Source organism: Loxodonta africana, chromosome 7 (genome assembly GCF_030014295.1).
Source record: "Loxodonta africana isolate mLoxAfr1 chromosome 7, mLoxAfr1.hap2, whole genome shotgun sequence".
Lineage (NCBI taxonomy): Eukaryota > Metazoa > Chordata > Mammalia > Proboscidea > Elephantidae > Loxodonta > Loxodonta africana.
In genome coordinates, this window is record NC_087348.1 from 14,826,465 (window position 1) to 14,854,115 (window position 27,651).

Genomic DNA, 27,651 nt, shown 5'->3' on the forward strand with positions numbered 1-27,651 from the left:
AGCTCTAACACTGAATGCAGTGAGAAATGTGGCAGAGACCCAGTAGCAGGAAATAGTGGGTTAGCATCGAGGGCACTGTTTTTTTTTTTTATCCCAGACCATGGAGAAAGCTGAGTGTCTTTGGACAAAGGCCAAGGGCCAGGGAGAGTCATACATGCTAGCACGGCTGGGAAGAGGCCGTCCCAATGGATGAACTTTGTCCTGAGTGTTCCTGAGCCTGAATTGTAACTGTTACTTCCCTAATAGACCCCATAATTGTGAATATTGTCTGTGAGTTCTGTGTGACCATTGCAATGATTTATTGAACCCAGCAGAGAAGTAGAGAGTGCGGTAAGACGGATGATTGGTGTCAGAACTGGTAAAGCTGGCTGAGAGAGGAGACATGACTAAACTTCGTCTCATAGGAATCAGCCTTGGCCATTGCTCTTGAACGTCCTTCTGCCTTGTCAAGTTCCAGAAGGTCAGACACCACCCTCACATCATTTATACATGTGTCTAGTTTATTCCATGAGAGCAGGAAGCTGATGACAACTCTGACTCTGCTGAAAAATCTTTGAAAAAAACTGGAAAAGATAAATAGCCACAAACACTAACCACATGGCAAAACGAATATGCTCTCAGGAATCATGTAAACCCATCCTTCCTCCCTCCTCAAGACACAGTAAATCAGGGATGTGGAAATAAATTCTCTCTTTAATATGTTGTGAAATGTCTAATAGCTGTATAACTTAATGAAGGAATACAGGCCAGAGATTCTGTTATGGAGGAGCCTGCCTCAAAGTGTCCCTCTCTTGTCATTTTCTGGACTTCATTCTGTATTATGTTTCTTATTGTAGCACCTTTTCTGCTGCTCTGACAGCTCTGCAAGGAGTGAAACAGACCACACCAAGAGTTGACTTTGGTGTACCTGAGGTAGGACAGCCTGCTGCTCTACACTCAGATCTGTGGAAAAGGATGTCAGTGAAGAAGATTCTCGGGGTAAGTCAGGAGCAGATCTGGAAGAACACTAATAATGCTGTAAACTCAAAATTGATCAGATTTAATGACAGATACTCTCTCCTACAAGTCTAATATCACATCTACTGATCTTCAGGACAGCAGTATTTGATGTTCGGGCCCTATCACTTGGAAAAAATGGCAGAAAATTCTATGACATCCTGATTCTAATCCATGTGGGTCATCCATGATAAATATATTTAACTTCCACATGGAAGAGGAGGAAAAGAAAAGGCCATGTGTGAACTAGATGGTGTCCACTCCACAGGCTTCCCTGATACCTGATGGCTGCCTATTGTTAGTATCTCTCTCTGGGTCACTTTCTCAGCCAGTCCTGCTCTGAAGATGATGAAAACTCTTTTATCCTCCATGTGTTTCCTCTCTGGAGTCTTAGGTGGATTTCCCTGAAAATAATGAAAAGTGTAAAGAAAGACAGCTTAGTGCTAGCAGAAAGACAGTGAATATAAAAGTTTCTCTGTAGCTCAGGCTTCAAAGCACTGGGACAAAGTCATTGTTAGTACTTTGAATCCTTTTTAATGTCATTGGACAATTGTACTCAAAATCCCCTAATTTTTGATCTCTGTACTCAGTCATGGCCCCAGGTCCCAGATCCCAAGACCATGCCATATTTGCTCTTTTCTCATTATCCCCTATAAGGACTCTCCTTCCTTTAGGTCACTTATCCTAACTAGAAAAATTTTTACTAACTCCTGTTTCTCCCGTATCTGGGCATGTGACAAAGGAGAGCGACAGTTCTCATAGGGGTACTTATGACATAGTGGGTTGTCATTTTGGGTACCATACAGTGTCTCTGAGCAAGTCCTGGCAGAATCTTCTTTTACTTTGAAATTCCTGGGTGAAAGACAGATATTCCAAGAGATAATTTTGGTAAGTTACAATATTCACAGTTCTTTATATGGAAAAAAAATTTTTTTTGACCAGAGACTATCAAGAGGCACGTCTGACTATTCCAAACAATGGAGAAGGAAAGTGACTCAGTGGTTAGAGAAAGGTTGGCTTGGGCACCATTTCTGCGATAGATCATTGGTTTTTACTTTTGTCATCATTTCTAGGTTGTCCAGATCCTGATTGGCTTGATAAACCTCACCTTGGGAATAACGATGATGTCTGTCTCATTGCCATCTGATGGACCAAAACCCACTTCAGTATACACAGGTTACACAATATGGGGGTCAGTAGTGGTGAGTAGAATACCTTCTGAAATAATTGGAGACAGTGTCTTAACTCTACCTTGTATTTTATAACCTTGAGAAATGTATCTAATCTGCCTCTGACTCAGTTTTTTTCATATTTAATGTAGGAATAATAATATAAAAGACTGAAAATTAGGCAAATTAAATATTTAATATCCATCAGTTATAATATATTACAGCAGCATGTAACCAAAAACCCAACTCAGAATGGCTTATATATTGAAAAAATACATTGAAAGCATTGATTATTTCAAAAGGAGGTCTGTGGCAAGTCATTTCTACATTGGTCCTTGGTTGGTGATGCAAGAGCTCATCAAGGACTCCTGGTAGACCTTATCAGACTTTATTTTTTTTTCTTTTCTTTTCTTCTAGCTCCATCATCACCTTGCTGACCTCACCTCCAGCTTCTCTGTCCTTGCCCACTTCACTCCGCCTGACTCCCTGGCCTCCTGTTATTCCTGGAGCCTTAGGACCTTTTTTCCCCTCAATTAGAAATGCTCTTTTCCCATATATCTGCTTGGGCAAGAGAGGATGCCCTAGGGCATAGGTGTAGTCTAATAATTTTTACTTCCTTTAAGTCTTTGCTTAAATCTCACGTCTCAACGAGGCCTGTCCTGACAATCACAGTTAGCACTGTAACACCCCACTGCCCCAACCTCAGCACTACTGGTGTCTCTTACTCTGTGCTTCTCTTTATTTATTTATTTATATTGTACTGTTGAGAGAAACCCTGGTGGCGTAGTGCTTAAGTGCTACAGCTGCTAACCAAAAGGTCAGCAGTTCAAATCCGCCAGGCTCTCCTTGGGAACTCTATGGGGCAGTTCTACTCTGCCCTATAGGGTCACTCACTATAAGTCGAAATTGACTCAACGGCAGCGGGTTTGGTTTGGTTGGTTTTTGTAGATGAAGCTTTACAGAACAAACTACTTTCTCATTAAATTGTTAGTACACATATTGCTTTATGACATTAGTTAACAACACCATGACATGTCAATACTCTTCCGTCTCAACCTTGGATTCCTTATTACTGGCTTTCCTGATCCCTTTTGCCTTCAATTCCTTGCTGCTGGCTAGTGTGCCACTTTAGCCTTGTTTTGTTTTGTGGGCCTGTCTAATCTTTGGCTGGAGGGTGAACCCCCAAATGACTTCATTACTGAGCTAAAAGAGTGTCTGGGGTTCATACTCTCAGGGTTTCTCCAGTCTCTGTCAAGCCAGTTCGTCTGGACTTTTTTGTGAGTTAGAATTCTTGTATACATTTTCTTCCAGCTCTGTCTGGGAACCTTTATTGTGAAGCCTGTTAGAGCAGTCGGTGGTGGTAGCTAGGCACCATCTAGTTGTACTGGACTTAGAGTTGCGGAGGCTGTGGTAGATGTGGTCTATTAGTCTTTTGGACTAATCTTTCCTTTGTATCTTTAGTTTTCTTCATCCTCCCTTGCTCCCAAAGGGGTGAGACCAGTGTTGTATCTTAGATCCCTGCTCACAGGCTTTTAAGACTCCAGAAGCTACACACCAAAGTAGAATGTAGAACATTTTCTACATAACTGTGTTGTGCCAATTAAGGTAGATGTTCCTTGAGACTATGGTCCCCACAGGCCTTAGCCCAGCAATTTGGTTCCTTAGGAAGTTTGGACGTGTCTATGGAGTCTCCATGACCTCACCTTCTACATTTTTCCGGCTTCCCGAATATTGTGTAATGTCTTACCCTTCACCAAAGTTACCACTTATCTATTGTCTATTAAGTGTTTTTACATCCTCATCCTCCACCTCCCTCGTAGCTGTCAAGGGTTGTTTCTTTTGGTGTGTAAACCTTTTCATGAGTTTTTACATTAGTGGTCTCATAAAATGTTTGTCTTTTTGTGATTGATTTTTTTCACTCAGCATAATGCCCTCCAGTTTCATCCATGGGATGCTTCCCCGATTCATCATTGTTCTTTACTGTTGTGTAAAATTCCACTGTGTGCATGTACCATAGTTGTTTGTCTGTTCATCTGTTATGGGTATCTAGGTTGTTTCCAACTTTTTGCTATTATGAACAATGCTGCAGTGAACACAGGTGTGCATATGTCTATTCGTGTGACGCCTCTTATTTCTCTAGGATATATTCCTACAAGTGGGGTTGCTGGATTATATGGTATTTCTTTTTCTACCTTTTGAAGGAAACACCAGATCATTCTCCAAAATGGTTGTGTCATTTTGCTTTCCCACCAGAAGTGCATAAGAGTTCCAATCTCCCCTTGGCCTCTCCAACATATTTCCTGTTTTTTTGATTCCTGACAGTAATGCTGCGGTGAGATGGTAGCTCATTGTGGTTTTAATTTCCATTTTTCTAATGGGTAAAGATTGGGAGCATTTCCTCATGTGTCTGTTGGCCGCTTGAATGTCTTTTTGGTGAAATTTCTATTCATTTCCTTTGCCTATTTTTTAATTGGATTATTTGTCTTTTTGTTGTAGAGGTGTTGGACTTTCTTATGGGTTTTAGAGACCAGACCTTTGTCTGATTTGTAATAGCCAAAGTTTTTTTCCCAGTCTGTAGGTTCTCTTTTTACTTTTTTCGTGAAGCTTTTTGTTGAGCATGTGTTTAATTTTTAGAAGATCCCAGTTATCTAGCTTATCTTCAAGAATTTGTATGTTGTTGGTTATGATTGTATCCTGTTAATGTTGCGTATGTATACCTGTGTTTTATTGACTATGCAAAGGGATTTGACTGTATGGATCATAACAAATTATGGATAACATTGTGAAGAATGGGAATTCCAGAAAGCTTAATTGTGCTCATGAGGAACCTGTACATAGATCAAGAGGCAGTTTTTCAGACAGAACAAAGGTATACTGATTAGTTTAAATTAAGGAAAGGTGTATGTCAGGGTCGTATTCTTTCACCATACCTATTCAATCTGTATGCTGAGCAAATAATCCAAGAAGCTGGACTATATAAAGGAGAATGGGACATCAGAATTAGAGGAAGGCTCATTAACAACCTGCGTTATGCAGATGACACAACCTTACTTGCTGAAAGTGAAGAGGACTTGAAGCACTTACTAATGAAGATCAAAGACCACAGCCTTCAGTATGGATTGCACCTCAACATAAAGAAAACAAAAATTGTCACACCTGGACCAATGAGCAACATCATGATAAATGGAGAAAAGATTGAAGTTGTCAGGGATTTCGTTTTACTTGGATCCACAATCAACAGCCATGGAAGCAGCAGTCAAGAAATCAAAAGATGCATTGCATTGGGTAAATCTGCTGCAAAGGACCTCTTTAAAGTGTTGAAGAGCAAAGATGCCATCAAGAAGTCTAAAGTGCGCCTGACCCAAGCCATGGTATTTTCAATCGTATCATATGCCTTTGAATTGTGATGCTGGCAAAGAATATTGAATATTGGATATACCATGGACTGCCAGAAGAACGAATAAATCTGTCTGGGAAGAAGTACAACCAGAATGCTCCTTAGAAGCAAGGATGGTGAGACTGCATCTTACATGCTTTGGACCTGTTGTCAGGAGGGATCAGTATGTGGAGAAGGACATCATGCTTGGCAAAGTACAGGGCCAGCGGAAAAGAGGAAGACCCTCAATAAGGTGGATTGGCACAGTGGCTGCAACAATGGGTTCAAGCATAACAACGATTATAAGGACGGTACAGGACTGGGCAGTGTTTTGTTCTGTTGTGCATGGGTTTGCTATGAGTTGGAACCGACTCGAAGGCACCCAACAACAACCTAACAACAACATCATATGCATGTGAAAGCTGAATAAGGAAGACTGAAGAACAGTTGACGCCTTTGAATTGTGGTGTTGGCAAAGAATATTGAATATATCATGGACTGCCAAAAGAACAAACCTGTCTTAGAAGAAGTACAACCGGAATGCTTTTAGAAGCAAGGATGGAGATACTGTCTTACATACTTTGGACATTTTGTCAAGAGAGATCAGTCCTTGGAGAAGGTCATCATGCTTGGCAAAGTACAGGGTCAGCGGAAAAGAGGCAGACCCTCAACAAGGTGGATTGACATGGTGGCTGCTCAAGCATAACAACGATTTTAAGGATGGCTCAGGACCGGGCGGTGTTTCGTTCTGTTGTGCATAAGGTCGCTACGAGTTGGAAACAACTTGATGGCACCTAACAACAACAATGTGGTGTGTTAGGGCTTCTAGCATTTATCCTGTTTTTTCTTCTATGAAATTTATAGTTTTTGTTTTTATATTTAGGTCTTTGATCCATTTTGAATTAGTTTTTGTATATGAAGTGAGGTAGATGGACATCCAGTTTTGCCAGCACATTGTGTTAAAAAGACTGTATTTTCCCAATTTGATGGACTTTTGACCCTTGTCAAAGATCGGGTGACCTTAGGTGGATGGATTTACCTCTGGGTTCTCAATTCTCTTCCATAGGTCAATGTGTCTGTTATTGTACCAGTATCAAGCCGTTTTGACTACCATAGCTGTATACTACACTCTCAGGTCAGGTAGTGTGAGGCCTCCTATTTTTTTTCTTTAATAGTTCTCTACTTGTTCAGGCTTCTTCCCTTTCCATATGAAATTAATGATTAGTTTTTCCCTCTCTTAAAAGAATGTTGTTGGCATTGGATCTGGATTGCATGGTATATGTAAATCGCTTTGGGTAGAATTGTCATTTTCACAATGTTGAGTCTACCTATCCATGAACATGGTATGTTTTTCCATGTATGTAGATCGCTTTTGGTTTCTGGCAGTATTGTTTTGTAGTTTTCTTTGTATAGGTCTTTTACATCCCTGGTTACATTTATTCCTTAGTATTTTATTTTTTGAGGTGCTTTATTATAAATGGTATTGTTTTCCTGATTTGCTTTTCATTGTTCTGCTTATTGGTGTATAGGAATCCAACTGATTTTTGTATGTTTATCTTATATCATGCTAATGTGCTAAATCTTTCTATTAGTTTCAGTAGTTTTCTTGTGGAATCTTTTGGGTTTTCTAAGTATAGTATCATATCATCCATGAATAAGAACAGTGTACCTTCCTCATTACCGATTTGTATGTCCTTTATTTCTGTCTCTTACCTCGTTGCTCTAGCTAGGACTTTCAACACAATGTTAAATAGGAATGGTGATAAAGGGCATCCTTGTTGTTCTCAAGTGGAATGTTTTCAGCCTCTCTCCATTAGGAATGATGTTGGCTGTTGGTTTTGCATAGGTGCCCTTTATTATGTTGAGAATTGTCCTTCTATGACTGTTTCATTGAGAGTTTTTATTAGGAATGGGTGTTGGACTTCATTGAATGCCTTTTCTGCATCGATTGAGAGGATCATTTGATTCTTTTATTTATATGGTGGGTTACATTGACTGATTTTCTAATGTTGAACCATTCTTGCATACCTGGTATGAATCCTAGTTGGTCATGATGTGTTATTTTTTTGATATGATGCTGAATTCTATTGGCTAGAATTTTGTTGACAATTTTTGCATCTATATTCATGAGAGATATGCATCCATAATTTTCTTTTTTGTGGTGTCTTTGCCTGGTTTTGGTATCAGAGTTATGCTGGGTTCGTAGAATAAATTCGGAAGTATGTCTCCTTGTATGTCCTGAAATAGTTTGAGTAGCACTGGTGTAATCTCTTCTCTAAATGTTTGGTAGAATACTCCAGTGAAGCCACCTGGGCCAGAGCTCTTTTTTGCTGGGAGTTTTTTTTTTTTTTTCTTTTAATTACCTTTTCAATCTCTTCTCTTGTCATGGGTCTGTTCAGATTTTCAACATCATTTTGTGTTAGTTTGGGTAGGTAGTGTGTTTCTAGAAATTTGTCCATTTCCTGTAGGTTTTCAAATTCGTCAGATTATAGTTTTTCCTAATACTGTGTTATGATCCTTTTTATTTCATTGGGTCTGTTGTAATGCCCCCCATTTCATTTTTTTTTTTTGGGGTTATTTGCATCCTCTCCTATTTTTTTTTTATCAGTTTGGCCAGTGGTTTGTTTATTTTGTTGGGCCTTTCAAAGAACCAATTTTTGGTTTTGTTGATTCTTTCTATTATTTTTCTATTCTCTATTTCATTTATTTCTGCTCTGATCTTTATTATTTCCTTTCTTCTGCTGGCTGTGGGCTTGTTTTTTTTTTTTTTTTTTTACTCTTCTCTTTCTATTTGTTTGAGTTGTATAGCTAATGTTTTGATTTTGTTCCTTTCTTCTTTTTTGATGTTTGCTTCTCTTGCTATAAATTGACCTATAAGGACTGCCTTTGCTGTGTCCCAAAGGTTTTAGTATGATGTGTTTTCATTCTCATTTGATTCTAGGGATTTTTTGACTCCATTCCTGATTTCTTCTATTACCCAGTGGTTTTTAACCAGCATGTTATTCAGTTTCCATGTAATCAGTTTTTTTTTTTTTTTCCTTGTCCTTCCTGTTAATTTCTACCTTGATGGTGTTGTGTTCCAGGAAGATGCTTTGTATTACTTCAATGTTTTGGATCTCTTTGAGGGTTGCTCTGTGGCCTAAGATGTGGTCTGTTCTGAAGAATGTTCCATGTGCTTTGGAAAAAAAAGTGTACTTTACAGATATTGGGTGGATTGTTCCTTATATGACTGTAAGGTCAGGTTGGCTGACTGTGCCCTTTAGCTCTTCTGTATCTTTGTTGAGTTTCTTTTCAGATATTCTGTCCTTTTCCGAGAGTGGTGTGTTGAGGCATCCTACTATTGTTGTGGAACTGTGAATTTCTCTTTTCAGTGGTGTTAGAGTTTTTTTTTTTTTTAAATATATTTCGGAGCCTTGTCATTTGGTGTGTAGATGTTTATTGTGGTTAAGTCTTCATGAAGAATTGTCCCTTTAATCATTATGTAGTACCCTCTTTTCTTTTATGGTGGATTTTATTTTAAAGTCCATTTTATCTGAGATTATTATTGCCATTCCTGCTGTTTTTTGGTAGTTGTTTGCCTGATATATTTTTCCATCTTTTGATTTTTAATAAATTTATGTCTTTTTTTCTAAGGTGTGTTTCTTGAAGACAGCATATTGATGGATCCTGTTTTTTCATCCATTCTGTCAGTCTGTGTCTCTTTATGGGTGCATTTAGGCCATTCACATTCAGCGTAATTATTGATAGATGAGAGTTTATTGCCGTCATCATGTAAAGTTTTTTTGTGTGTGTGTTTGTGTGTGGTGTTGTTGTTTTATTTGTTCCTCTTACACTCCTGTGCTGAATTCATTTTGTTTGTGGATTTTTTTTTTCATTTCTTTTGTTTTTGTAGATTTTGTTTTTACTGAGACTTTTTGTTTTTCTTCTTTATTTTGATGAGTAGGTTTGTTAACTTTCTTTGTGGTTACTTTGAAATTTACCCTTATATTCCCAGATTTGAACCAATCTATTTTTACTTGGTATCACTTTGTCTTCCTATCCATTAGAAAGTTGAATACCTACACCATTTATTCACTCTTTTATTGTCCTGACATTGTTGTCATTTACAGGTTAACCTCTCTGGTTCCCTGTTGTAATTCTTTTGGTTTTGGATAGTCCTTGAGAGTTCATTTCCTAGGTTAGTATCTGCCTCGTGCCATCTTGCATCCCAGATTCAGGCTGTGGTCTGATATTGTTTGTTGTGAGACCAAAAGACTCCCATCAATAATTCTTGTAAGTTTGATTTGGTTTTTACATATACCCTTAATTTCTGTGTACCTGGAAATGTCTTAATGTCACCATCATATCTGAACAAGAGTTTTTTGCAGGATATATTATTCTTGGTTGGTAATGTTTTTCTTTCAATGTTTTATATATGTTGGGGGTGTGACGTTCAGTGCACACTGCAGATAGGCTGGTAGGTGGGGGTAGGTTGTCATGCATAGCGCTAAGGTGGGTATGGGAGAGAGGAGAGACAGGAGAGAGAATCAGAAGCCAAAAACAAAAAGAAAAAGTGCTAAGGGAGATTGCCGTTGGAGTGAAGAGATGAGAAGGTGAGAAATGGAGAAAAACAAAAACGGAAAAAAAGAATAAGGGACAAATAAATAAATAAAAATTAGAAAAGAATAGCCTCCAGGGATCCCATTGATGAGGCTAAGAAAACTGGGAAAGTGGTTCCCAGGTTGCTCAGTACTGCCTGGCTAGAAGGGGTAGGGTGTTACACAGTGCCAGATATTTAGGAGACAGGAAAAGAAGGTAAGTATAGAGAGATGAAAAGCTGAGAAATAAAGAAAGACAAAAAGAAAAGAAAAAGAAATTCCTTCAGGGATCCCAACAGTACAGCTGTGTAGACTGGTGAAATGGCACCCAAGCCACACAGTACAACCCAGCTAGAACGGGCTCCCAGGCCTCAAAAAGAAAAAGCGAAGAATCAAACAAAACAAAGCAAAAAAAAAAAAAAAAAAGACCAGGGGATACTATCAGTGTGGCAGCAGGCAGGGGAAGCTGTTCCCCCATTGAGCAGTGCTTCCCAACCTTTTAAAAAGTATCAAAGATGGCACAGGGAGCCAGCTATTCCAGAGAAAGGAGGGGGAGGTGTTGAGAGGCATGGAAGAAACCAAAAGAAGCGGAAAAAAGCAACAGCAGCAACAAACAAATGGCATTCTTATAGCCAGCCAGTGTGGGCAGGGCGAATCCAAGGGGCAAGGGGCCAAAGCCAGTGCCTGTTGTCCAATAGACGGCAGTGGGCAGGAGGCAGAGGTGGATAAGCAGTACGGGAGAGAAGGACAAGGGTGTGGGAAATCATATATTGCCGTTTACCAGGTGCTCTGTCTCCTGCTGTGAGCTCTTGTAAGCTGCTTTCCCATATTCCCTGCCCTCCAGTCTCCAATGTGGGTGGGGTGAGTCCAAGCAGCACAGACCCTGCACTTCTCGGCCAGCCGAGTGACCACAGCAGCTATGAAGTGGGGTAGGTTGAGCAGGGAGGAGAAGGACGGTGGGGGGAGTGTATGTCGCTGGTTACCAGGTGTTCCATCTCCCAATGGAAGCTCTGTGAAGCTGCTTTCCTGTACGCCCTGTCGGCCAGTCTCCGACAGAATTCCAGGATGGAGAATCCAAGCTGTGTTAGCTGATAGGGGACTTCCATACATATCTCTCCTCGCTCTCTTTTCTCTGTCAATTTCTTATTCCATTTTGTGCTTGGCTGAGTTATCTCTTCATTTGACGCTTAGGGTTCAAGGATCAACATTTGTCTCTGTTTTACTTAGTTTTTCAGGTCTTTGCCATGGAGGGATGGCGTGATGCTTCCGTCTATAGCTGCATGTTGGCTGGAAGCCCCATATCAGACTTCTGGTCATAGCTCAGTGTTCAGAATTGTTTTATATGCAAATTCCCAAAACAACTATGGCAATGGGATAAACTTGCCATTATTGGTTTGGACTTATCAAGATTCACCACTGTGATAGGGGAGGGTTCATTCTACCTTGAAACTTATGGGGCACTAAACAAAATGATGATTTTGTTAGCAGGGAAGTGAAAGGGAGGTAGTTGTTCAGCAGGCAATTTATAGTGTCTGGCCCAATGACTACCAAGTCTTAGTAAATGGTTTAGGTTAACAAACAGGACTGTTAGATCAATTTTGTTTTATAAGTTTAATAACAATAACTATGATTAAAATTAAATTTAAAAACACAAAATAAAAATTTAAAAAGTGATCCCCTAATAAACACGCAAAAAATTCCCCCCAAAATTGAGAGTATAAATGAGAATAAAGTATCGAGTTTCATCCACTAACAATAGGGGAAAACTTTATGACAATATTTATGTTAAAATCAGGGACTGGATTCAGGCATTCAGGGGCTTCCATTTATTTACATCTACAAAGTTGAGAAGAGATAGGTTAGAACTGGTTTTATGCTCCTGTTGCCTATTTACAGCAGAGGTTCAAAGTTTGAAGTATAGCAAACGCTGTCCTATGTCTGGAAATACTTTATATATCTAAGAAAAAATAATGCAAATAGTACCAAAACCAAAAACCAAACCCATTGCCTTCAAGTCGATTCCAACTCAAAGTGACCCTATAGGACAGGCTGCATAGGGTTTCCAAAGAGTGGCTGGTGAACTTGAGCTGCTGACCTAACCAGACACAAATGCTTAACCACTGTGCAACCAGGGTTCCAATGCTAGTAATAGCTATCTTTAAACTCTCATACTATGATTCCAGTCCACCAGTCTCTGTCAGTTTGTTGTACTGTGGTGGCCTGTGTGTTGCTATGATGCTGGAAGCTATGACACTAGTATTTGAAATACCAACGCTGTCACCCATGGTGGAACAGATTTCAGCTAGCTTTCTAAGACAGACTAGGAAGAAGTACCTGGTGGTCTACTTCTAAAAAAAAAAAAAAAAAAAAATTGGTCACTGAATACCTTATAAATAGCAGCAGAATTTGTCTGATATAGCGCCAAAAGATAAGCACCTCATGTTGGAAGGCACACAAAATATGACTGGGGAAGATCTACCTCCTCAAAGTACAGTAGACGTTAATGAAGTGGATGGAGTCAAGCTTTGGGGACCTTCATTTGCTGATATGACTTTACTCAAAATGAGAAGAAACATCTGCAAACATTCATTAATATTTGGAACAGAATGTATGAGGTATGAATCTAGGAAAATTGAAAGTCATCAAAAATGAAATGGAATGCAAAAAGATTGATATCCTAGGCATAAGTGAGCTGAAATGGACTGGTATTGGCCATTGTGAATCAGACAATCATATGGTCTACTATGCCAGGAATAACAACTTCAAGAGAAATGCTATCACAGTCATCATCAAAAATAACATTTCAAGATCTCTTCTGAAATCAAATGCTGTCAGTGTTAGGATAATATCCATATGTCTGCAAGGAAGACCAGTTAATGTAACTATTTTTCAGATTTACTCACCAACCACATTGCAGTGATATTTACTGGTGATTAGAATGTGAAATATGGAAACAAAGAAGAAGGATCATCAGTTGGAAAATATGGCCTTGTTGATAGAAAGGATGCTAGAGATGAAAAGATAGAATTTTGCAAGACCAAAAAAAAAAAAGAAAGAAAACCAACAAACCTGTTGCCACTGAGTCAATTCTGACTCATACTGACCTGATAGGACAAAGTAGAACTGCCTCAGAGGGTTTCCAAGGAGCAGCTGGTGGATTTGGACTGCTGACCTTTTGGTCAGTGCTCCATCAGGGATCTTACGACCTATTCATTGGAAATACTTTTCTTCAACAACATAAACAGCAACTATACAGGTCGGACTCACAGGCTGGATACCACAGGAATCAAGTCCACTGCATATGTGGAAAGAGATGATAGAAAATCTCAATATCAGCACTCAGAACAAGGCCATGGGCCAAATATGTAAAAGACCATCAATTGCTCATTTGCGAGTTCAAGTAGAAGCTAAAGAAAATTAAAACGCAAGTCCATGAGAGTGAAAGTATGACCTTAAGTATATCCCGCCTGAATTGAAAGACCATCTCAAGAATAGATTTGACGCATTGTACACTAATGATCGAAGTCCAGGTGACTTGTGGGATGACATCAAAGATGTTGTAAAAATGGTGGGCAGTAGGGTCTGATCTCCTCTAACTTCATGAAAGGGAAGGAGAATCAAGGTCAACAGCCCAAGCTTGCTTCTTATGGGTTGCAGGTGAGACATGCCTCCTCTCTCTGCCATCTTTACCAATTTTGACACCAACGGTTGCTCCACAGAACTGCCTAGTTCTCTGCTGAGTTCAATAATTCATTGCTATGGCCACACAGAACTCACAGACAATTCTCACAGTAATGGGGTTTATTAGGGAAGTAACAGGTTACAGTTCAGATTCAAGAATGCTCAGGTTACAGTTCGTCCATCAAGGACAGCCTTTTCTCAGCCATGCCTGCAGAAATGCCTCTCTCTGGCCACTTGGCCACTGCTGAGCTTGGGCAAGTGTTTCAACATTCTTTTAGCTCTGCTGATAAGTGCCCTGAGGCAATCCACTTCGCAAGTAAGAATCTTCCCAAAGGCACTCAACTCCAGCTCAGTGGGTCTGGAAACCTATCTCCATCAGTGCCCAGAGGCATCCTACTCTGCCAGGAAGGCTTCTGCCCAAAGGTACTCAACTTTCTTGTGCTGTGGGCTGGGAAGCTCACAGCTCCTTCTCCTGCCAGTCTCTCCTGCCACCATTTCTCTGCCACCACTTATCAAACTCTTCAGTGTTATGTCTTGCTCTCTCAATTTCTCCCTCAGTCTCCTGGTTCCAGGATCTTCTCAGCACAGTGATCCCAGGTCCAAAGGACTCACTCCGCTCCTGGGCTCTTCTTTCTTGGTGGTGGTGAGATTCTCTCTTCCCGGCTTTGGAATGGCTCATTTTAAGCCTAATGGGATGGCATAACTAGCCAATCCCTCCATTAGTGTTCCATATACCTTATTAGCCTGGTTCCAGAATATCATTTAGTGGGAGTTACAAAGACTATGTCTAGAAGGGCCATATTAAGTAATTAATTCATTGCACCACAGACATCATACATGAAAAAACAGAAGACCATTAAAAAGACAGGAAAGAAAGAAAAGACCAAAATGGATGACAGAAGAGATTCTGAAACTTTCTCTTATACATGGAGTAACTAAAGAAAATGGAAGAAATGATGAAGAAAGCTGAACAGAAGATTTCAAGGGATGGCTTGAGAAGACAAAGTAGAGTATAATGAAATGTATAAAAACGTGGACTTAGAAAACCAAAAAGGAAGAACATGCTTGGCATTTGTCAAAGTGAGCAAATTGAAGGGAAAATTCAAGCCTCAAGTTGCAATATTGAAGTATTTTATTGTCAAAATATTGAACGACACAGGAAGCATCAAAAGAAGATGGAAGGACTACAGAGAACCACTATACCAAAAAAGAATTGGTCGATGTTCAACCATTTCAGGAGATAGCATATGATCACGAACTGTTGGTATTGAAGGAAGAAGTCCAAGCTGCCCTGAAGGGAATGACAAAAAACTAGGCTTCAGGAACTGACAGAATAGCAATAGAGATGTTTCAGCAAACAGATGCAACACAGCAAGTACTTACTAGTCTATGCCAAGAAATCTGGAAGACAAATACCTGAAAAACCAGCTGGAAGGAATTCATATTTGTGTCCATTCCAAAGAAAGGTGATCCAACAGACTCTGGAAATTATGGAACAGCATCATTAATATCACAAACAAGGACAATTTTGCTGAAGATCATTTTTAAAGTGTGCAGTAGTACATCGACAGGGAAGTGGGAGAAATTCAAGCCAGATTCAGAAGAGGTCGTGGAATGAGGGTTATCATTGCTGATGTCAGATGGATCTTGGCTGAGAGCAGAGAATGCCAGAAAGATGTTTACTTTGTGTTTCATTGGCTATGCAAAGGCTTTCAGCTGTGTGGACCATAACAAATTATGATAATATTACAAAGAATGTGAATTCCAGAACATTTAATTGTGGGCATGAGGAACCTGTACATAGACCAAAAGACAGTGGATTGAGCACAACAGGGGGATACTGCATGTTTTAAAATCAGGAAAGGTGTGTGTCAGGGTTATATCCTTAGATCACACTTATTCAATCTGTATAGTGAGCAAATAATCTGAGAAGCTGGACTATATGAAGAATAACATGGCATCAGGATTGGAGGAAAGCTCATTAACAACCTCCTGACAAAGTACAAATACCAATATCAGGAACCAATCAAAAGTTGCTTTTTTTTTTTAAATCTCTTTAGTCTCGGTACAACTAAACCCTTGGCCATCGAGTCAATTCCGATTCACAGCAAACCTATAAGGAGATTAGAAATGCCGCATAGGTTTCCAAAGAGTGGCTGGTGGATTCGAACTGCTGACCTCTTCCTTGGAAGCCAATCTCTTAACCACTATACCACCAGGGCTTCCCAGTACATCTTTATGTGTTTTTTCAGAATCACATCAAATTATCCCTGTGTTAGTCTATTTTACCAAGTTTTCTTCAAGTTTTATGTACATATTTCATATCCCTTTTTAGTTTTTTCATTCAAAATACTGTGTAATTTTTTTCCTATGGTAAATGAGGTATTTTTATTCAGTCGTATCCTCAAACATACTCATACACACACATCTACTCACATATTTATAATATGTATATATGATTTCTGTTTGTAATGTTATTTTCATCTGCTTTATTAAATTTTCTTATTTTTACAGTAGTTTCTAGTTGATATTCTTGGATATTTCTAATATAACTCATATTCATACTAAATTAATACTAATTCTAACAATTTTTTTAAATATAATTGTATTGGTTAAGATATTATACTCAATACGTTTACATAATAGTAGCCATCCTTTCTTGATTTTGAATTTAATAATATGATACTAGAATTGTGATATTAAACATGATGAAGACTTTGGGGCTAAGATATTACGTTATGGTATAGAAGATCATATTTTACCAAGAAAAAATATTAAACAGTATTAAATGAATTTTCATCATATATAGCATCAGGATGTGAATTTTTTCCTTAACTCTATTAACTGTATAGATTATTATGTTATTTCAATATTTAAAAATACTTGTACATTTGAAGAAGTACCAGATTCTTTATATTTAATGTGATGGAGAATTCTCTTTGCTATTATTTTCTAGAAGTGGTTTAGTTTCCATTAATCACCTCTATGTCTTGATATTCCCCCATTCGTCTATCAGTTTGTCGTACTGTGGAGGCTTAAATGTTGCTGTGATGCTGGAAGCTATGCAACCAGTATTTAAATAGCTATAGGGTCACCCATGGCAGACGGATTAAAGCTGAGCTTCTAGACTAAGACAGGCTAATAATAAGGAATTGATGGTCTACTTCTGAAAGTAACTAGCCAGAGAAAATCTTATAAATAGCAAAGGAACATTCTCTGATATAGTGCAAGAAAATGAGCCCCTCAGGTTGAAGGCACTCAAAACATGACTGGAGAAGAGCTGCCTCCTCAAAGTAGAGTGAGCCTTAATGACATGGATTGAGTCAAGGTTTGGGGACCTTCATTTGCTGATGTGACATGATTCAAATACAGAAGAAACAGCTGCAAACATTCATTAATCATCAGAACATGGAATTTACAAAGTATGAATCTAAGAAAATTGAAAGATATCAAAAATGAAATGGAACACATAAACATCAATATCCTAGGCGTTAGTGAGCTGAAATGCACTGGCTCAACCATATTAGGGAGTAGCAGATGCTCAAGAACTGACGGTACTGAAGGAAGAGGTCAAACTACACTGAAGGCATTGGCAGAAAACAAGGCTCCAGGAATTGACAGAATACCAACTGAGATGTTTAAACAAATGGATGCAGCACAAAAAGCGTTCACTTGTCTATGCCAAGAAAATTGGAAGACAGCTACCTGGCTACATGACTGGAAGAGATCCATATTTGTGCCCATTCCAAAGAAATGTGATGCAACAGAATGTGGAAAATATATAACAATATTATTAATATCACAGCCAAGTAAAATTTTCTGAAAATCTTTCAAAAGCAGCTGCAGCAGTACATCAACAGGGAACTGAGAAAAATTCAAGCTGGATACAGATAAGGACATGGAATGAGGGATATAATTGCTGGTATCAGATGGATCCTGGCAGAAAGCAGAGAATACAAGAAAGAAGTTTACCTGTCTTTCATAGACTATGCAAATGTATTCAACTGTGTGGATTATAAAAAATTATGGATAACATTGCAAAGGATGAGAATTCCAGGACACTTCATTGTACTCATGAGGAATCTGTACATAGACAAGAGGCAGCCATTCAAAAAGAACAAGGGAATACTGCATGGTTTCAAGTCAGGAAAGGTGTGTGTCAGCATTGTATCTTTCCCCATGACTATTCAATCTGTATGCTGAACAAATAATCTGAGGAGCAGGATTTATATGGAGAAGAACTCGGCATCAGAACTCCATGTGTTATACAGGTAACAAAACCTTGCTTACTGAAACCAAAAAGGACTTGAAGCACTTACTGGTGAAGATCAAAGAACACAGCCTTCATTATGGATTACACCTCAACATAAAGAAAACAAAAATCCTCACAATTGGACCAGTAAATAACATCACGATAAACGGAGAAAAGATAGAAGTTGTTGAGGATTTCATTCTACTCAGATCCACAATCAACAGCCATGGAAACAGCAGTCAAGAGATCAAAAGACATATTGCATTGGCCCAATCTGCAGCAAAAGACCTCTTAAATTATTAAAAAACAAAGATGCCACCTTGAAGAATAAGGTGGGCCTGACCAAGCCGTGGGGTTTTCAATCACCTCATATGCTTGAAAAAGCTGGGCAGTGAATAAGGAAGACAAAAGAGAACTGAAACCTTTGAATTGTGGTGTTGGCGAAGAATACTGAATAGACCAGGCACTGCCAAAAGAACGAACAAATCTGTCTTGGAAGAAGTACAACCAGAATGTTCCTTAAAAGCAAGAATGATGAGACTTTGTCTCAAATACTCTGGACATATTTTCAGGAGGGATCAGTCCCTGAAGAAGGACATCACACTTGGTAGAGTAGAGGGTCAGCAGAAAAGTAGAAGACCCTCAAGGAGAGGGATTGACACAGTGGCCGCAACAATGGGCTCAAGCGTAACAAAGATTGTGAGGATAACACAGGACTGGGTAGTGTTTCCTCCTGTTGTAGATAGGTTCACTGTGAGTCGGAACCCACATGAGGGCACCTAACAACAACAACAAATGTCTTGATATTAGACATTTTTTAAAAGTAATTTATCATGCTATTTCATTAGATTATTCATTTTTGGGGTACGAAAATACGAGTTTTTGAAACTTTTGAAATCAGAGTGTCAAAGCAAATCTTAAAACTCAAAGAGTTGAATAGCCTAAGGCAGGGAGCCTGTTGACTTGATTTTAGCAATTTTTTCCAAAAGGAAAGTAGTTCTACAATTGTTGCAGTCAAATGAGCTAGTAAATCTTAATCGTTTATTAAGGAATTTGAAATTTTTCTTTGCCACTCTTTTATTTACAAATTTTAATAGATATTTTAAAAGAGATTAATCTTAGTTTCTTTTTTTTTCCTTTCATAATATCTTGTTCAAATTTGGTACCAATATTAGCATTAATTCATATCAGGAATTTGGAAGCTTTCTTTATATGTCAATGTTTCCGGAGCTGTTTAAATATCATTGCTATCAGCTATTGTTTGAAAGGCTTGATAAATTTCCCTATAAATCCCTCTGATAGAACCTCTCTTGTTCTTTCTTGAGGAGGTGGGGATTATTTTTACAGTTTTGTGTTTCTTCTAAGATAATTTATCAATTTAACATTTCTTTCTAATTTAGGGGTAAGTTTTGATAAATTATAACTTCAAATATTTGCTTAAAATTTTACCTTCATTTTTCTTTTTGTTACTAGTTTATTGTTTCGGGGGCCTTGTTAATTGCAGAAGAAATTCCAGATGCATATTTGGTGAGAAATATTTCCTTTTCTTTGTTTTTGTACCAAAAAAGGATTAATGATACCTGATGACCCCATATTTTGTTTGTTTTTAAATCAACAGGAGAGATTGTGAGATTGAACTGGTTAAATCAGTCTTTCAAAATAGCTCATCAGCCAATCGGCCAATGATAGAATTGCTGACATGGGGCTGAATATTTTGGTGAGGTAGTTGCTGAGAGAATCTTTATGAAGATATGGAGGATTCCTTAGGGGAAACATGAAACAGAAGCAGTCAAAGATCCCTGGAACTTGAGGTCCAGCCCATGACAATGGCACTGAGTACTGGTGTGACATAATATTATTAACTGAATGATTAGAATGTGTAATAAAATTGAATCCTAAAAGGATTTTGATTCAGATTGCAATAAAATAAAATTCCCACTAAGGCTATTAAAGAAGAAGCAATTTTAAAACATAACTTCCACGCCAAGCTGTCTTTCACAAAGCCAATAAAAGACAGAATACCCAGATGTCATCCCATGTTTTTCCTGCCAAAAGACCATATTTGAATTTTCCTTGCTCAAAGGATAAATACTAACCTGTGCAGCATGTTCACAATGGCCTATCTAAACCTGCCTCCCCAGCTTCTCATCCAGTTAGACCCACTAAATGGTGCCTACTACTGCAGTCACACCCAACTTCTCACTCTTTCCTGAGCAATTTGAGTTTTTATAAAAGGTCTTCATACCCTTTCCCCTGAGAAGAAAATGTATGGCAGGGAATCCCCAGGGGAGGGAAATAATATGCAGAAGGTGTAGAGGCATGAAAGGCATGCAATATTTAGAGAAGGATAAGCAATCATGCACCAGAAGTATGACATGGTAGGAGATGGACCCAGTATATGCCCAACTAAAGTATAAAGGGCATTGTAAGTCCCTTTAATGACATTCCTAGGACAGTCATCTAAAGGATACAGGTATGGGAATGACAAGGTCATATTTGTGTTCTGCCAGAGATTAAATCCCTGGGATGTGCAAATGCTCTACAGTTCACTATTACCCTAAAAATGGACACTCAAATCCACCCAGTTGTGCCACAAAGACCTGGCAATCTGCTTCTGTAAAGATTTCAAGTAGAAAAACCCTATGAAGTCTTCTTAAAACCAGATAATATTTTAGCACAACTAGTAAAAAATATCTGCCTTGAGCATTATGCTCTTTCAAAAACTATATGGGATCAAAGTGACAACAACAACTTCAACGATTAGGTAGAAATGTTAGGGGGCAGAGAATTTATGTTAATGGCAGAAGAACAACTCAGAAAAGGAGGGTAAGAACGGTTGCAGGACTACAAGAATGTACTCAATGTTATTGAGCTATACACAGAGAAAGTATTGAATTAGGGTATAATTTGCTGTATATATTCTCAACAACAACAAAAAGCCCTATGGAGTTGTTCTATTCTATTAGACATAGGATTGCCATGAGTCAGAATCCATTGTATGCTAATGAGTTTGGGTTTTTTATATATATCGAGAGAGAGAAACAGATGATATAGATGGAGATAGAGATATACATAGATAGATATATATATGTATCTATCTATCTATATCTATATAGATAGATATAGAAAGGGACAAATCAGGAGGCTATTGCTGGAGAAGATGACTCTGTTGGGAAAGAAGGAGAGAGTGTGAAGGATGGAGGCATATCTGCAGATGTTGTTGGCCTGTTTAATGGATTTTTATTCCTTTCTAGACTTTGAATTTCATCAGCTTAGTCGTGGCCATCATAGGGATCACAATCACTGCGTTGAGCTTGAGGGATTTTTCATCTGTATGTGAATACACTTTGACGTCAGAAAAATGTGCCATGTTAATGGTGAGTGCTTCCTCTTTTCACGGAGTACTGTAGCGAAGCAGGTCACAGGAGCCCTCCTCCTGGCAAAAGTAACAATCAGCATTCCTTAATTGCTACCTCATCTTGGGAACTTTGAAGCAAATGAGAAATAGGGCAATCTTTTCTTTAGGAATTAGGGCTACAGCCCACACACCTTCTTGTTTATTCTCTATATGTGATCTGGCAAAGTGGGAAAAGAAAGCTTATATTAAACACCTACTTTCTCACAGTTATTGTGCTGAGCCCTTTGTATAATTTTCTTGTTTAATTTCACAATTATGATCAGCATGTACTGTTATTCCCTCCAAAAATAGAGCTCAGAGGTCAGTCCTTATATGTTTCCAGAGCTTCTTGGCTGAGCTTCTTATGGGGTTACCTGGTTCTCTAACTAAAGTCAAATTATCTTGAACAAGTGATGAGTAACCCAGGGTCCCTGCCAACATCTCTAGGTGTTCTTGCATGACTCATCATTTCTATCCCCTACATCCTGCTCCTGGAAAATTCCCAATCTTCATTCTGGTTTTACAAATTTTCTGTTCCACTTGTCCCCATATGGATAATATCCTAAAATTTTATTCTTGAAATCACCACTGTTATTGATTGGATTTTGTCCCCCCGGAAGATGTGAAGTCCTAACTTCTGTACCTGTGAGTATGACCCTGTTTTTCTCTGTTATGTTAATCAAGACATTCCAGAGTAGGGTGGGTCTTAAACCTAATCCCTTCTGAGTGGTCTCTTATACAAGAGAAAACAGAGACACACACATAGGGGGAAGGGAAGTTCTATGTGAAGATTGATCTGTAAGCCAAGGAATAACAAAAGAACACCTGGAGCTACTAACAAGGAAGGACTCTCCCCTAGAGCTAATATATTGATTTGAGCTTCTAACCTAGAAAACTCTGAGACAATGAATCCTCATTCCCTATGGTACTTTTTGTTACGGCAGCACTAGCAAACTAAGACAACCACTATAAAAGATTGTATAGGTGGTAAAACTTCTTGAAGTTTTGGACCATGTGGAAATTGTGTGTAGGGTGGGTGGATATTGCAGCACAGGATAAGAAACAAAATATAACATTAAATATTTGCTACTTCAAAGTCTCTTGGCTAGTCTCAACACAGTAGAGTTTCCTGTGATCATGGCTCCATATAAACATCCAGCATTCTACCATGCTGCTTAGTTCTTCCTCTCCTTTTGTTCTCCTTCTATCTTATCCTCAGCTATGTATGGGCCTTAGCATTGTTCCTAATTTATTATGCAGACCTATTGCAGTGTCTTTACTTCACTCCCAACTTCACCTGGATGTCTCCAGTGCTATATATTCGTAGTAAAATAACCCCTTGAAGTAACTTTGCTAAAAGAATCCTCTCTCCTTAAATTTCTGACATTTCTTGTAGTAAGCAATTTTATTTGTTGCCACTTATTCAAAATAAGAAAAGAGAGCTTCTGCAGAGAACTTAACATATTTTTCTAAGGTGACACTGTTCAAAATTGGCAAAAGCAGGATTTGAATCTGGAACTTCCTGCTTCTTATCCTCATGTATGATTTACTATTGTTCCATGTTGTTGTATTGAAGAATTTTTGAATTTTAAGCTCAGTTTCTGAAGATTCCCACATTAATAACTTAAAGGATGTAATGATAGGGACCCAAACTGTACTTGACTGACTTCATGGGGATGGCTTCCTCAGTGTCTACACAAGGCCCTGCCCACAGAGGGGCCAGTGCTTGGTTTAATGCTCTGCTGTTGCTATCTTGAAATTCTTATTAATTTTTGAACAAGAACCCCTAAATTTTCATTTTTCACTTGACCCTATAAATTACGTAGCTGGTCCTGCCTCCATCTCACTCACATCCTTCCAAAAGCCATCATGAATTCTCTTTAATTGTGTGAAGATTTTTTTCTGCCCATCCTTACATCAGAAAGTATTGATAAGGTTCCTGGAATCTGAATCATCACGTGTCTTCTTACCTGGCATCTGCACTTTCAGCCCACAAGCCTGTAAATCCATATTTCATGCCCAATTCAAGTGTTACCACCCCAGAGACATAGGAAAGTGACCATGTTCCTGCCTTAAGGAAACTCTAGTCTAGCCCTCCTGAGAGAAAAATATCATCATCATCATAATTATCATTTATCACCATCACCTTCATCCCAGCAGTTAGTTTTCCAAAGGGTCAGAGGATTTACCTTTGAATATAATTAACAACAGAGGTTAGAAAATGGAGAGATCTTTGCAGATAGGAGTGTTTAGATAGCTCATTACCCGGAATCCTTGGGTAGAAGAAAATGAAATTTGCCAACGATCAGCTATACCTGACCTAGAAAAAGAGCAATTCCTTGTGGCTCAAATTAATGTGTGTTTAATTTGCTCCTTTGCCTGGCGCCTGTTTTTGAAAATAAAGTTTTATTGATACACAAACTCACTCACTTGTTCACATACTGTGTAAGGCTGCTTTTGGAGAGCTGAGTCCTTGCATCAGAGATCTCATAGCCTGAAAAGTGCTAAGTATTTATTACCTGCTCCCTTACAGAGAAAGTTTGCCAACCTCTGGTCTACCCCTCTAGGTGGTAAGATCCTTGAAGACAAGGAAATCGTCTGTTTTTCATTTGCTCCTGTACTTTCAGTACCTACAACAATGTTCAATATAAAGAGGTTACTGAGTAAATATTTGTTCAAGGGATGAGTAAATAGGTAATGAAATAATTAATATGAATATTCTTAGGTCTACTTGAGTCTGTTTTATACACTGTGCCCCTCATTCCTGGGTTTTTCTAAACCAGAGTGACTCTCTGTGCAAGGAGAGAATCATTAAACCAAAGAATCCCAGGCATCATTTCAGGATAAGATTATTAGGAATAAGAATACTTCCCATTGTCCCTCAAATCTGACCATGCACCTTGGCTAAAGATTGAGCCTAAAGCCAGTTCTCCTAGGGTATGGATTAAAGACAGACTCATTTGATGTTCATTACTACATTGTTGCTGTTGTGTACCATCACGTCAGTTCCAACTCATAGCAACCCTACAGGACAGAGTAGAACTGCCCCAAGGGTTTCCAAAGAGCGGCTGGTGGATTTGAACTCCAGAACTTTTGGTTAGCAGCCAAGCTCTTAACCACTATGCCACCTGGGCTCCATTACTACATTAGTTTCTAATTAGGGCTGAAGTAAGTTACCACAAACTTAGTTATTTAAAACAAAACAAAGTTATTACCTACGTTTCTGGAGGTCTCAGTCTGTCTGAAATGGATCTCAATGGGCTAAAATCAAGATTTCAGAAGAGTTGCATTGTTTCCAGAAGCTCAGGGGAGAATCTGGTTTCTTGCCTTTTCCATCTTCTAGAGGCTACCTGCATTCCTTGGCTAATGGAGCTTTCCTCTATCTTCAAAGTAAGCAGTGCAGCATCTTCCAATCTCTCTCTGATTTTCTGCCTCTTATTTCTACTTATAAAGATGCTTATAAATTAAACTTGGACCATCTGGATAAGGCAGGATGATCTCCCCAACTCAAAGCAGCTGATTAGCAGGCTTTGCCATGTAATTTAACATATTGACATATTCTGGGGATTAGAACCTGGGCCTCATTGGGGGGAACATTTTCTACCTGTAATGACTAAGTTATGAGATCATATCATAATGCCTACTTTATGGAATTTCTAGTGTTTGAAAGAACTGAGATGAAAATGATCTTTGTGATCCATTTTCTCCTCTTTTTAAGGTGCTTTCGCAATTTTTTTTTTTTTTTGCAATAGTATTGGAAAGTAGTGAGCAGGGGGGATAAAGCCTTATTATTTTATTAGTCAGAAAATAAGTGGCTTTCACCAGGCCAAAAACAGGCCAAAGTTCAGGCTACAATGGAAGCCAGTTTTTCTGAGCCCTGCCCAGTCCTTCTTCTCTTTTTTGCCCCTGTAATCAGTGATCAGTGTTTGGAACTTGTCATTTCTACCCTCACCCTCCTTTGTTATGGATTTATTCCTAGGGTATGGATGGTGCAGTGCTCAGTTTAAGTGTGCTGGAGTTCTGCATTACTGTTCTCACCTGTGTCGTCCGGTGCTGCTTTTGAGTGAGTATTGGGCTTCCTTCCCTTGAACACATCTGTATTAGTTTTTAATTGTTGTGGAAGAAAATGCCAGAAACTTAGAGACTTAAAATAGCACACACTTATTATCTCCCAGTTTCCAAGGGTCAAGAGTTTGGGCACAGCTTAGGTGGGTCTTTTGCTCAGGGTATTACAAGGCTGCAGTCAAGGTGTTGGCTGGAGCTGTGGTCTCATGTGAGACTTTTGATCCACTTCCGTGCTCCACGGTGGAGTCAATTTCCTTTTAACTGTAGAACTCATGGCTACCACATCTCAGTGGCCAGGAAGAGGGCAAAAATCTCTTATGCTTTAAAGCCCCTTTAAAGGGCCCACTTGAGTAGGCAAGGACCACCTAGGAGAATGTCCCTTTTGATAAACACAAAGTCACCTGATTAGTAACCTAATCGTGGAAGTGATACCTCGTCATGTTCGCAGATCCAGACTACACTCAAAGGAAGTGGTATCATTAAAGGGTGTGTGTCACTGGCAAGTCATCTTAGAATTCTGCCTACCACAATGGCTAAAGAAAAGCTATTTTTTACCACCCTTACTCCTTCAAAGGGCCTTCTTTCAGAGCCCAGATTTGATAATACTTCACAATAGAGAGGCAAATCACACTTTGCTTCTGATGTTGTCGTAAGCATGCTGCTTCCTTTAAGATTACACTGTGAAAGAAAACCCTATGGAGCAGTTCTACTCTGTAACTCATGGGGCTTTGAAGAGTAGGAATCAACTGGAAGACAATAACAATAACAGCAACAACTATTTTTCCTAGAGTGTCTTCTCGCCTTTCATTTCCCAATACCCTCTCTCTGGATGACATTCTTCTGGTTTGGAAGAAGAATTCTATGTTCACCTTACTATCTGGGTTTACAGAACTCATTGGGCACCATAAGCCAAATGTAAGATTCATCCAGATGCAGAACCAGAGAAACAACCATTAGCATTTCCATGCCGAGAAAGATCGATGAATGTTTGTCCTAGGGCTTGCTATAGTCACTGAGTCCTAATCGACTTAAAGACAATGGGTTTTTAGGGCTAGCTTGACCTGAAAGATGCCTGACAAACACAACCAGATCTATCTTGAGACTAGATTCAGAGAAGAAACAGTAGACTGATAATGACGACGTTGAGTGGTTAGGAAAGGGAAACCCTGAGGTTGGTATTTGGGTGACTCACCTACCGTGTTCTGATTAATTTCACAGGGCGTAAACAGCAACCTCCAAATCCTCAGGTGGCAGAAACGGCACCTTCCTGTACTATTCCCAGAAAATTTGATGCCTCCAACAGAACAACAGAAATATCTTCCAGAAAATCTATCCTGACAGCAATGCAAGAACCCTACTTGAGAAAGTATCAAAATCCAATACTGATTTTTAAAACTTATGTATTTTATAATAAATCCAGAGTAATATTTTCATTTTTCCCAAGAACCTGGTAACCTCTTTCATTGGCTGTTTATCAAAACAGATGTTAAGTAAATATATCATGCATTTAATGTGTCAACAGCACTTGAAAGTTTTCCATCCATCCTTAGGGGTATGTAAGGACATTAAGTTGGCAAATAAGATTTGCAGCAGATGGGCAAAAAGATATTGCTGAAATGGGACCCCAAGCATTACATATTTCTGCTTCCCTTGATAATATTATCACTACTTGTTAGATTTTTTTCCCCCACATTTGAGGCTATGAGGTGTTTTTGCCTTCTGAAAGCAGAGATGCATGCCTTTTTTCTCTTTTTCCCCCTTTCTGTCTTTTTTTTTTTTTTCATTTTCCCCTACAAAGTGCTCAGAATATCAACATTCATTCTTTATATGTGCACAAAGCATAAGCACACATGGAGTCAACATAACATCATGGATCAGATTCATCTTATATTTTCTCTCTCTTCTCCTCTCTCCTCCCTCTGTTTTCCTGCCCTCTCTTCCCTTCGTATCTCCTCTACTCCATTCCCCTTCCCTCCCCTAACTTCCCCCTCTTCCTTTGCCCTCCCCTACTGTCCCCTTTCTTGCCTCCTCTCCTGTCCTCACTCTTCCCCTCCCCTCCCCTCCTCTCCACTCTGCATTCCTTCCCCTTCCTCTCCCTCCTCTTTTTCTCTCTGCCCTTCCTCTCCCTCCTCTTTCTC

General features: G+C 39.0%; 1 protein-coding gene across 2 annotated transcripts in view; it reads left to right on the forward strand.

Annotated features, from left to right (window-relative positions):
- Window positions 1-836: 836 nt before the first annotated feature.
- LOC111753191 (membrane-spanning 4-domains subfamily A member 4A-like) overlaps window positions 837-27,651 on the forward strand; it is a 262,670-nt gene continuing 235,855 nt past the window's right edge. Inside the window, exons 1-6 of one of the 2 annotated variants that reach the window (XM_064288013.1) lie at window positions 837-978; window positions 2,070-2,198; window positions 19,525-19,578; window positions 21,306-21,428; window positions 25,428-25,511; window positions 26,732-27,140. In XM_064288013.1, the coding sequence (XP_064144083.1) occupies window positions 955-978; window positions 2,070-2,198; window positions 19,525-19,578; window positions 21,306-21,428; window positions 25,428-25,511 (414 nt within the window). In that variant the 5' untranslated portion in view covers window positions 837-954 and the 3' untranslated portion in view covers window positions 26,732-27,140. Of the gene's footprint in view, window positions 979-2,069; window positions 2,199-19,524; window positions 19,579-21,305; window positions 21,429-25,427; window positions 25,512-26,731; window positions 27,141-27,651 lie in introns of those variants that run through there. The other variant, XM_064288012.1, reaches the window with a different exon arrangement.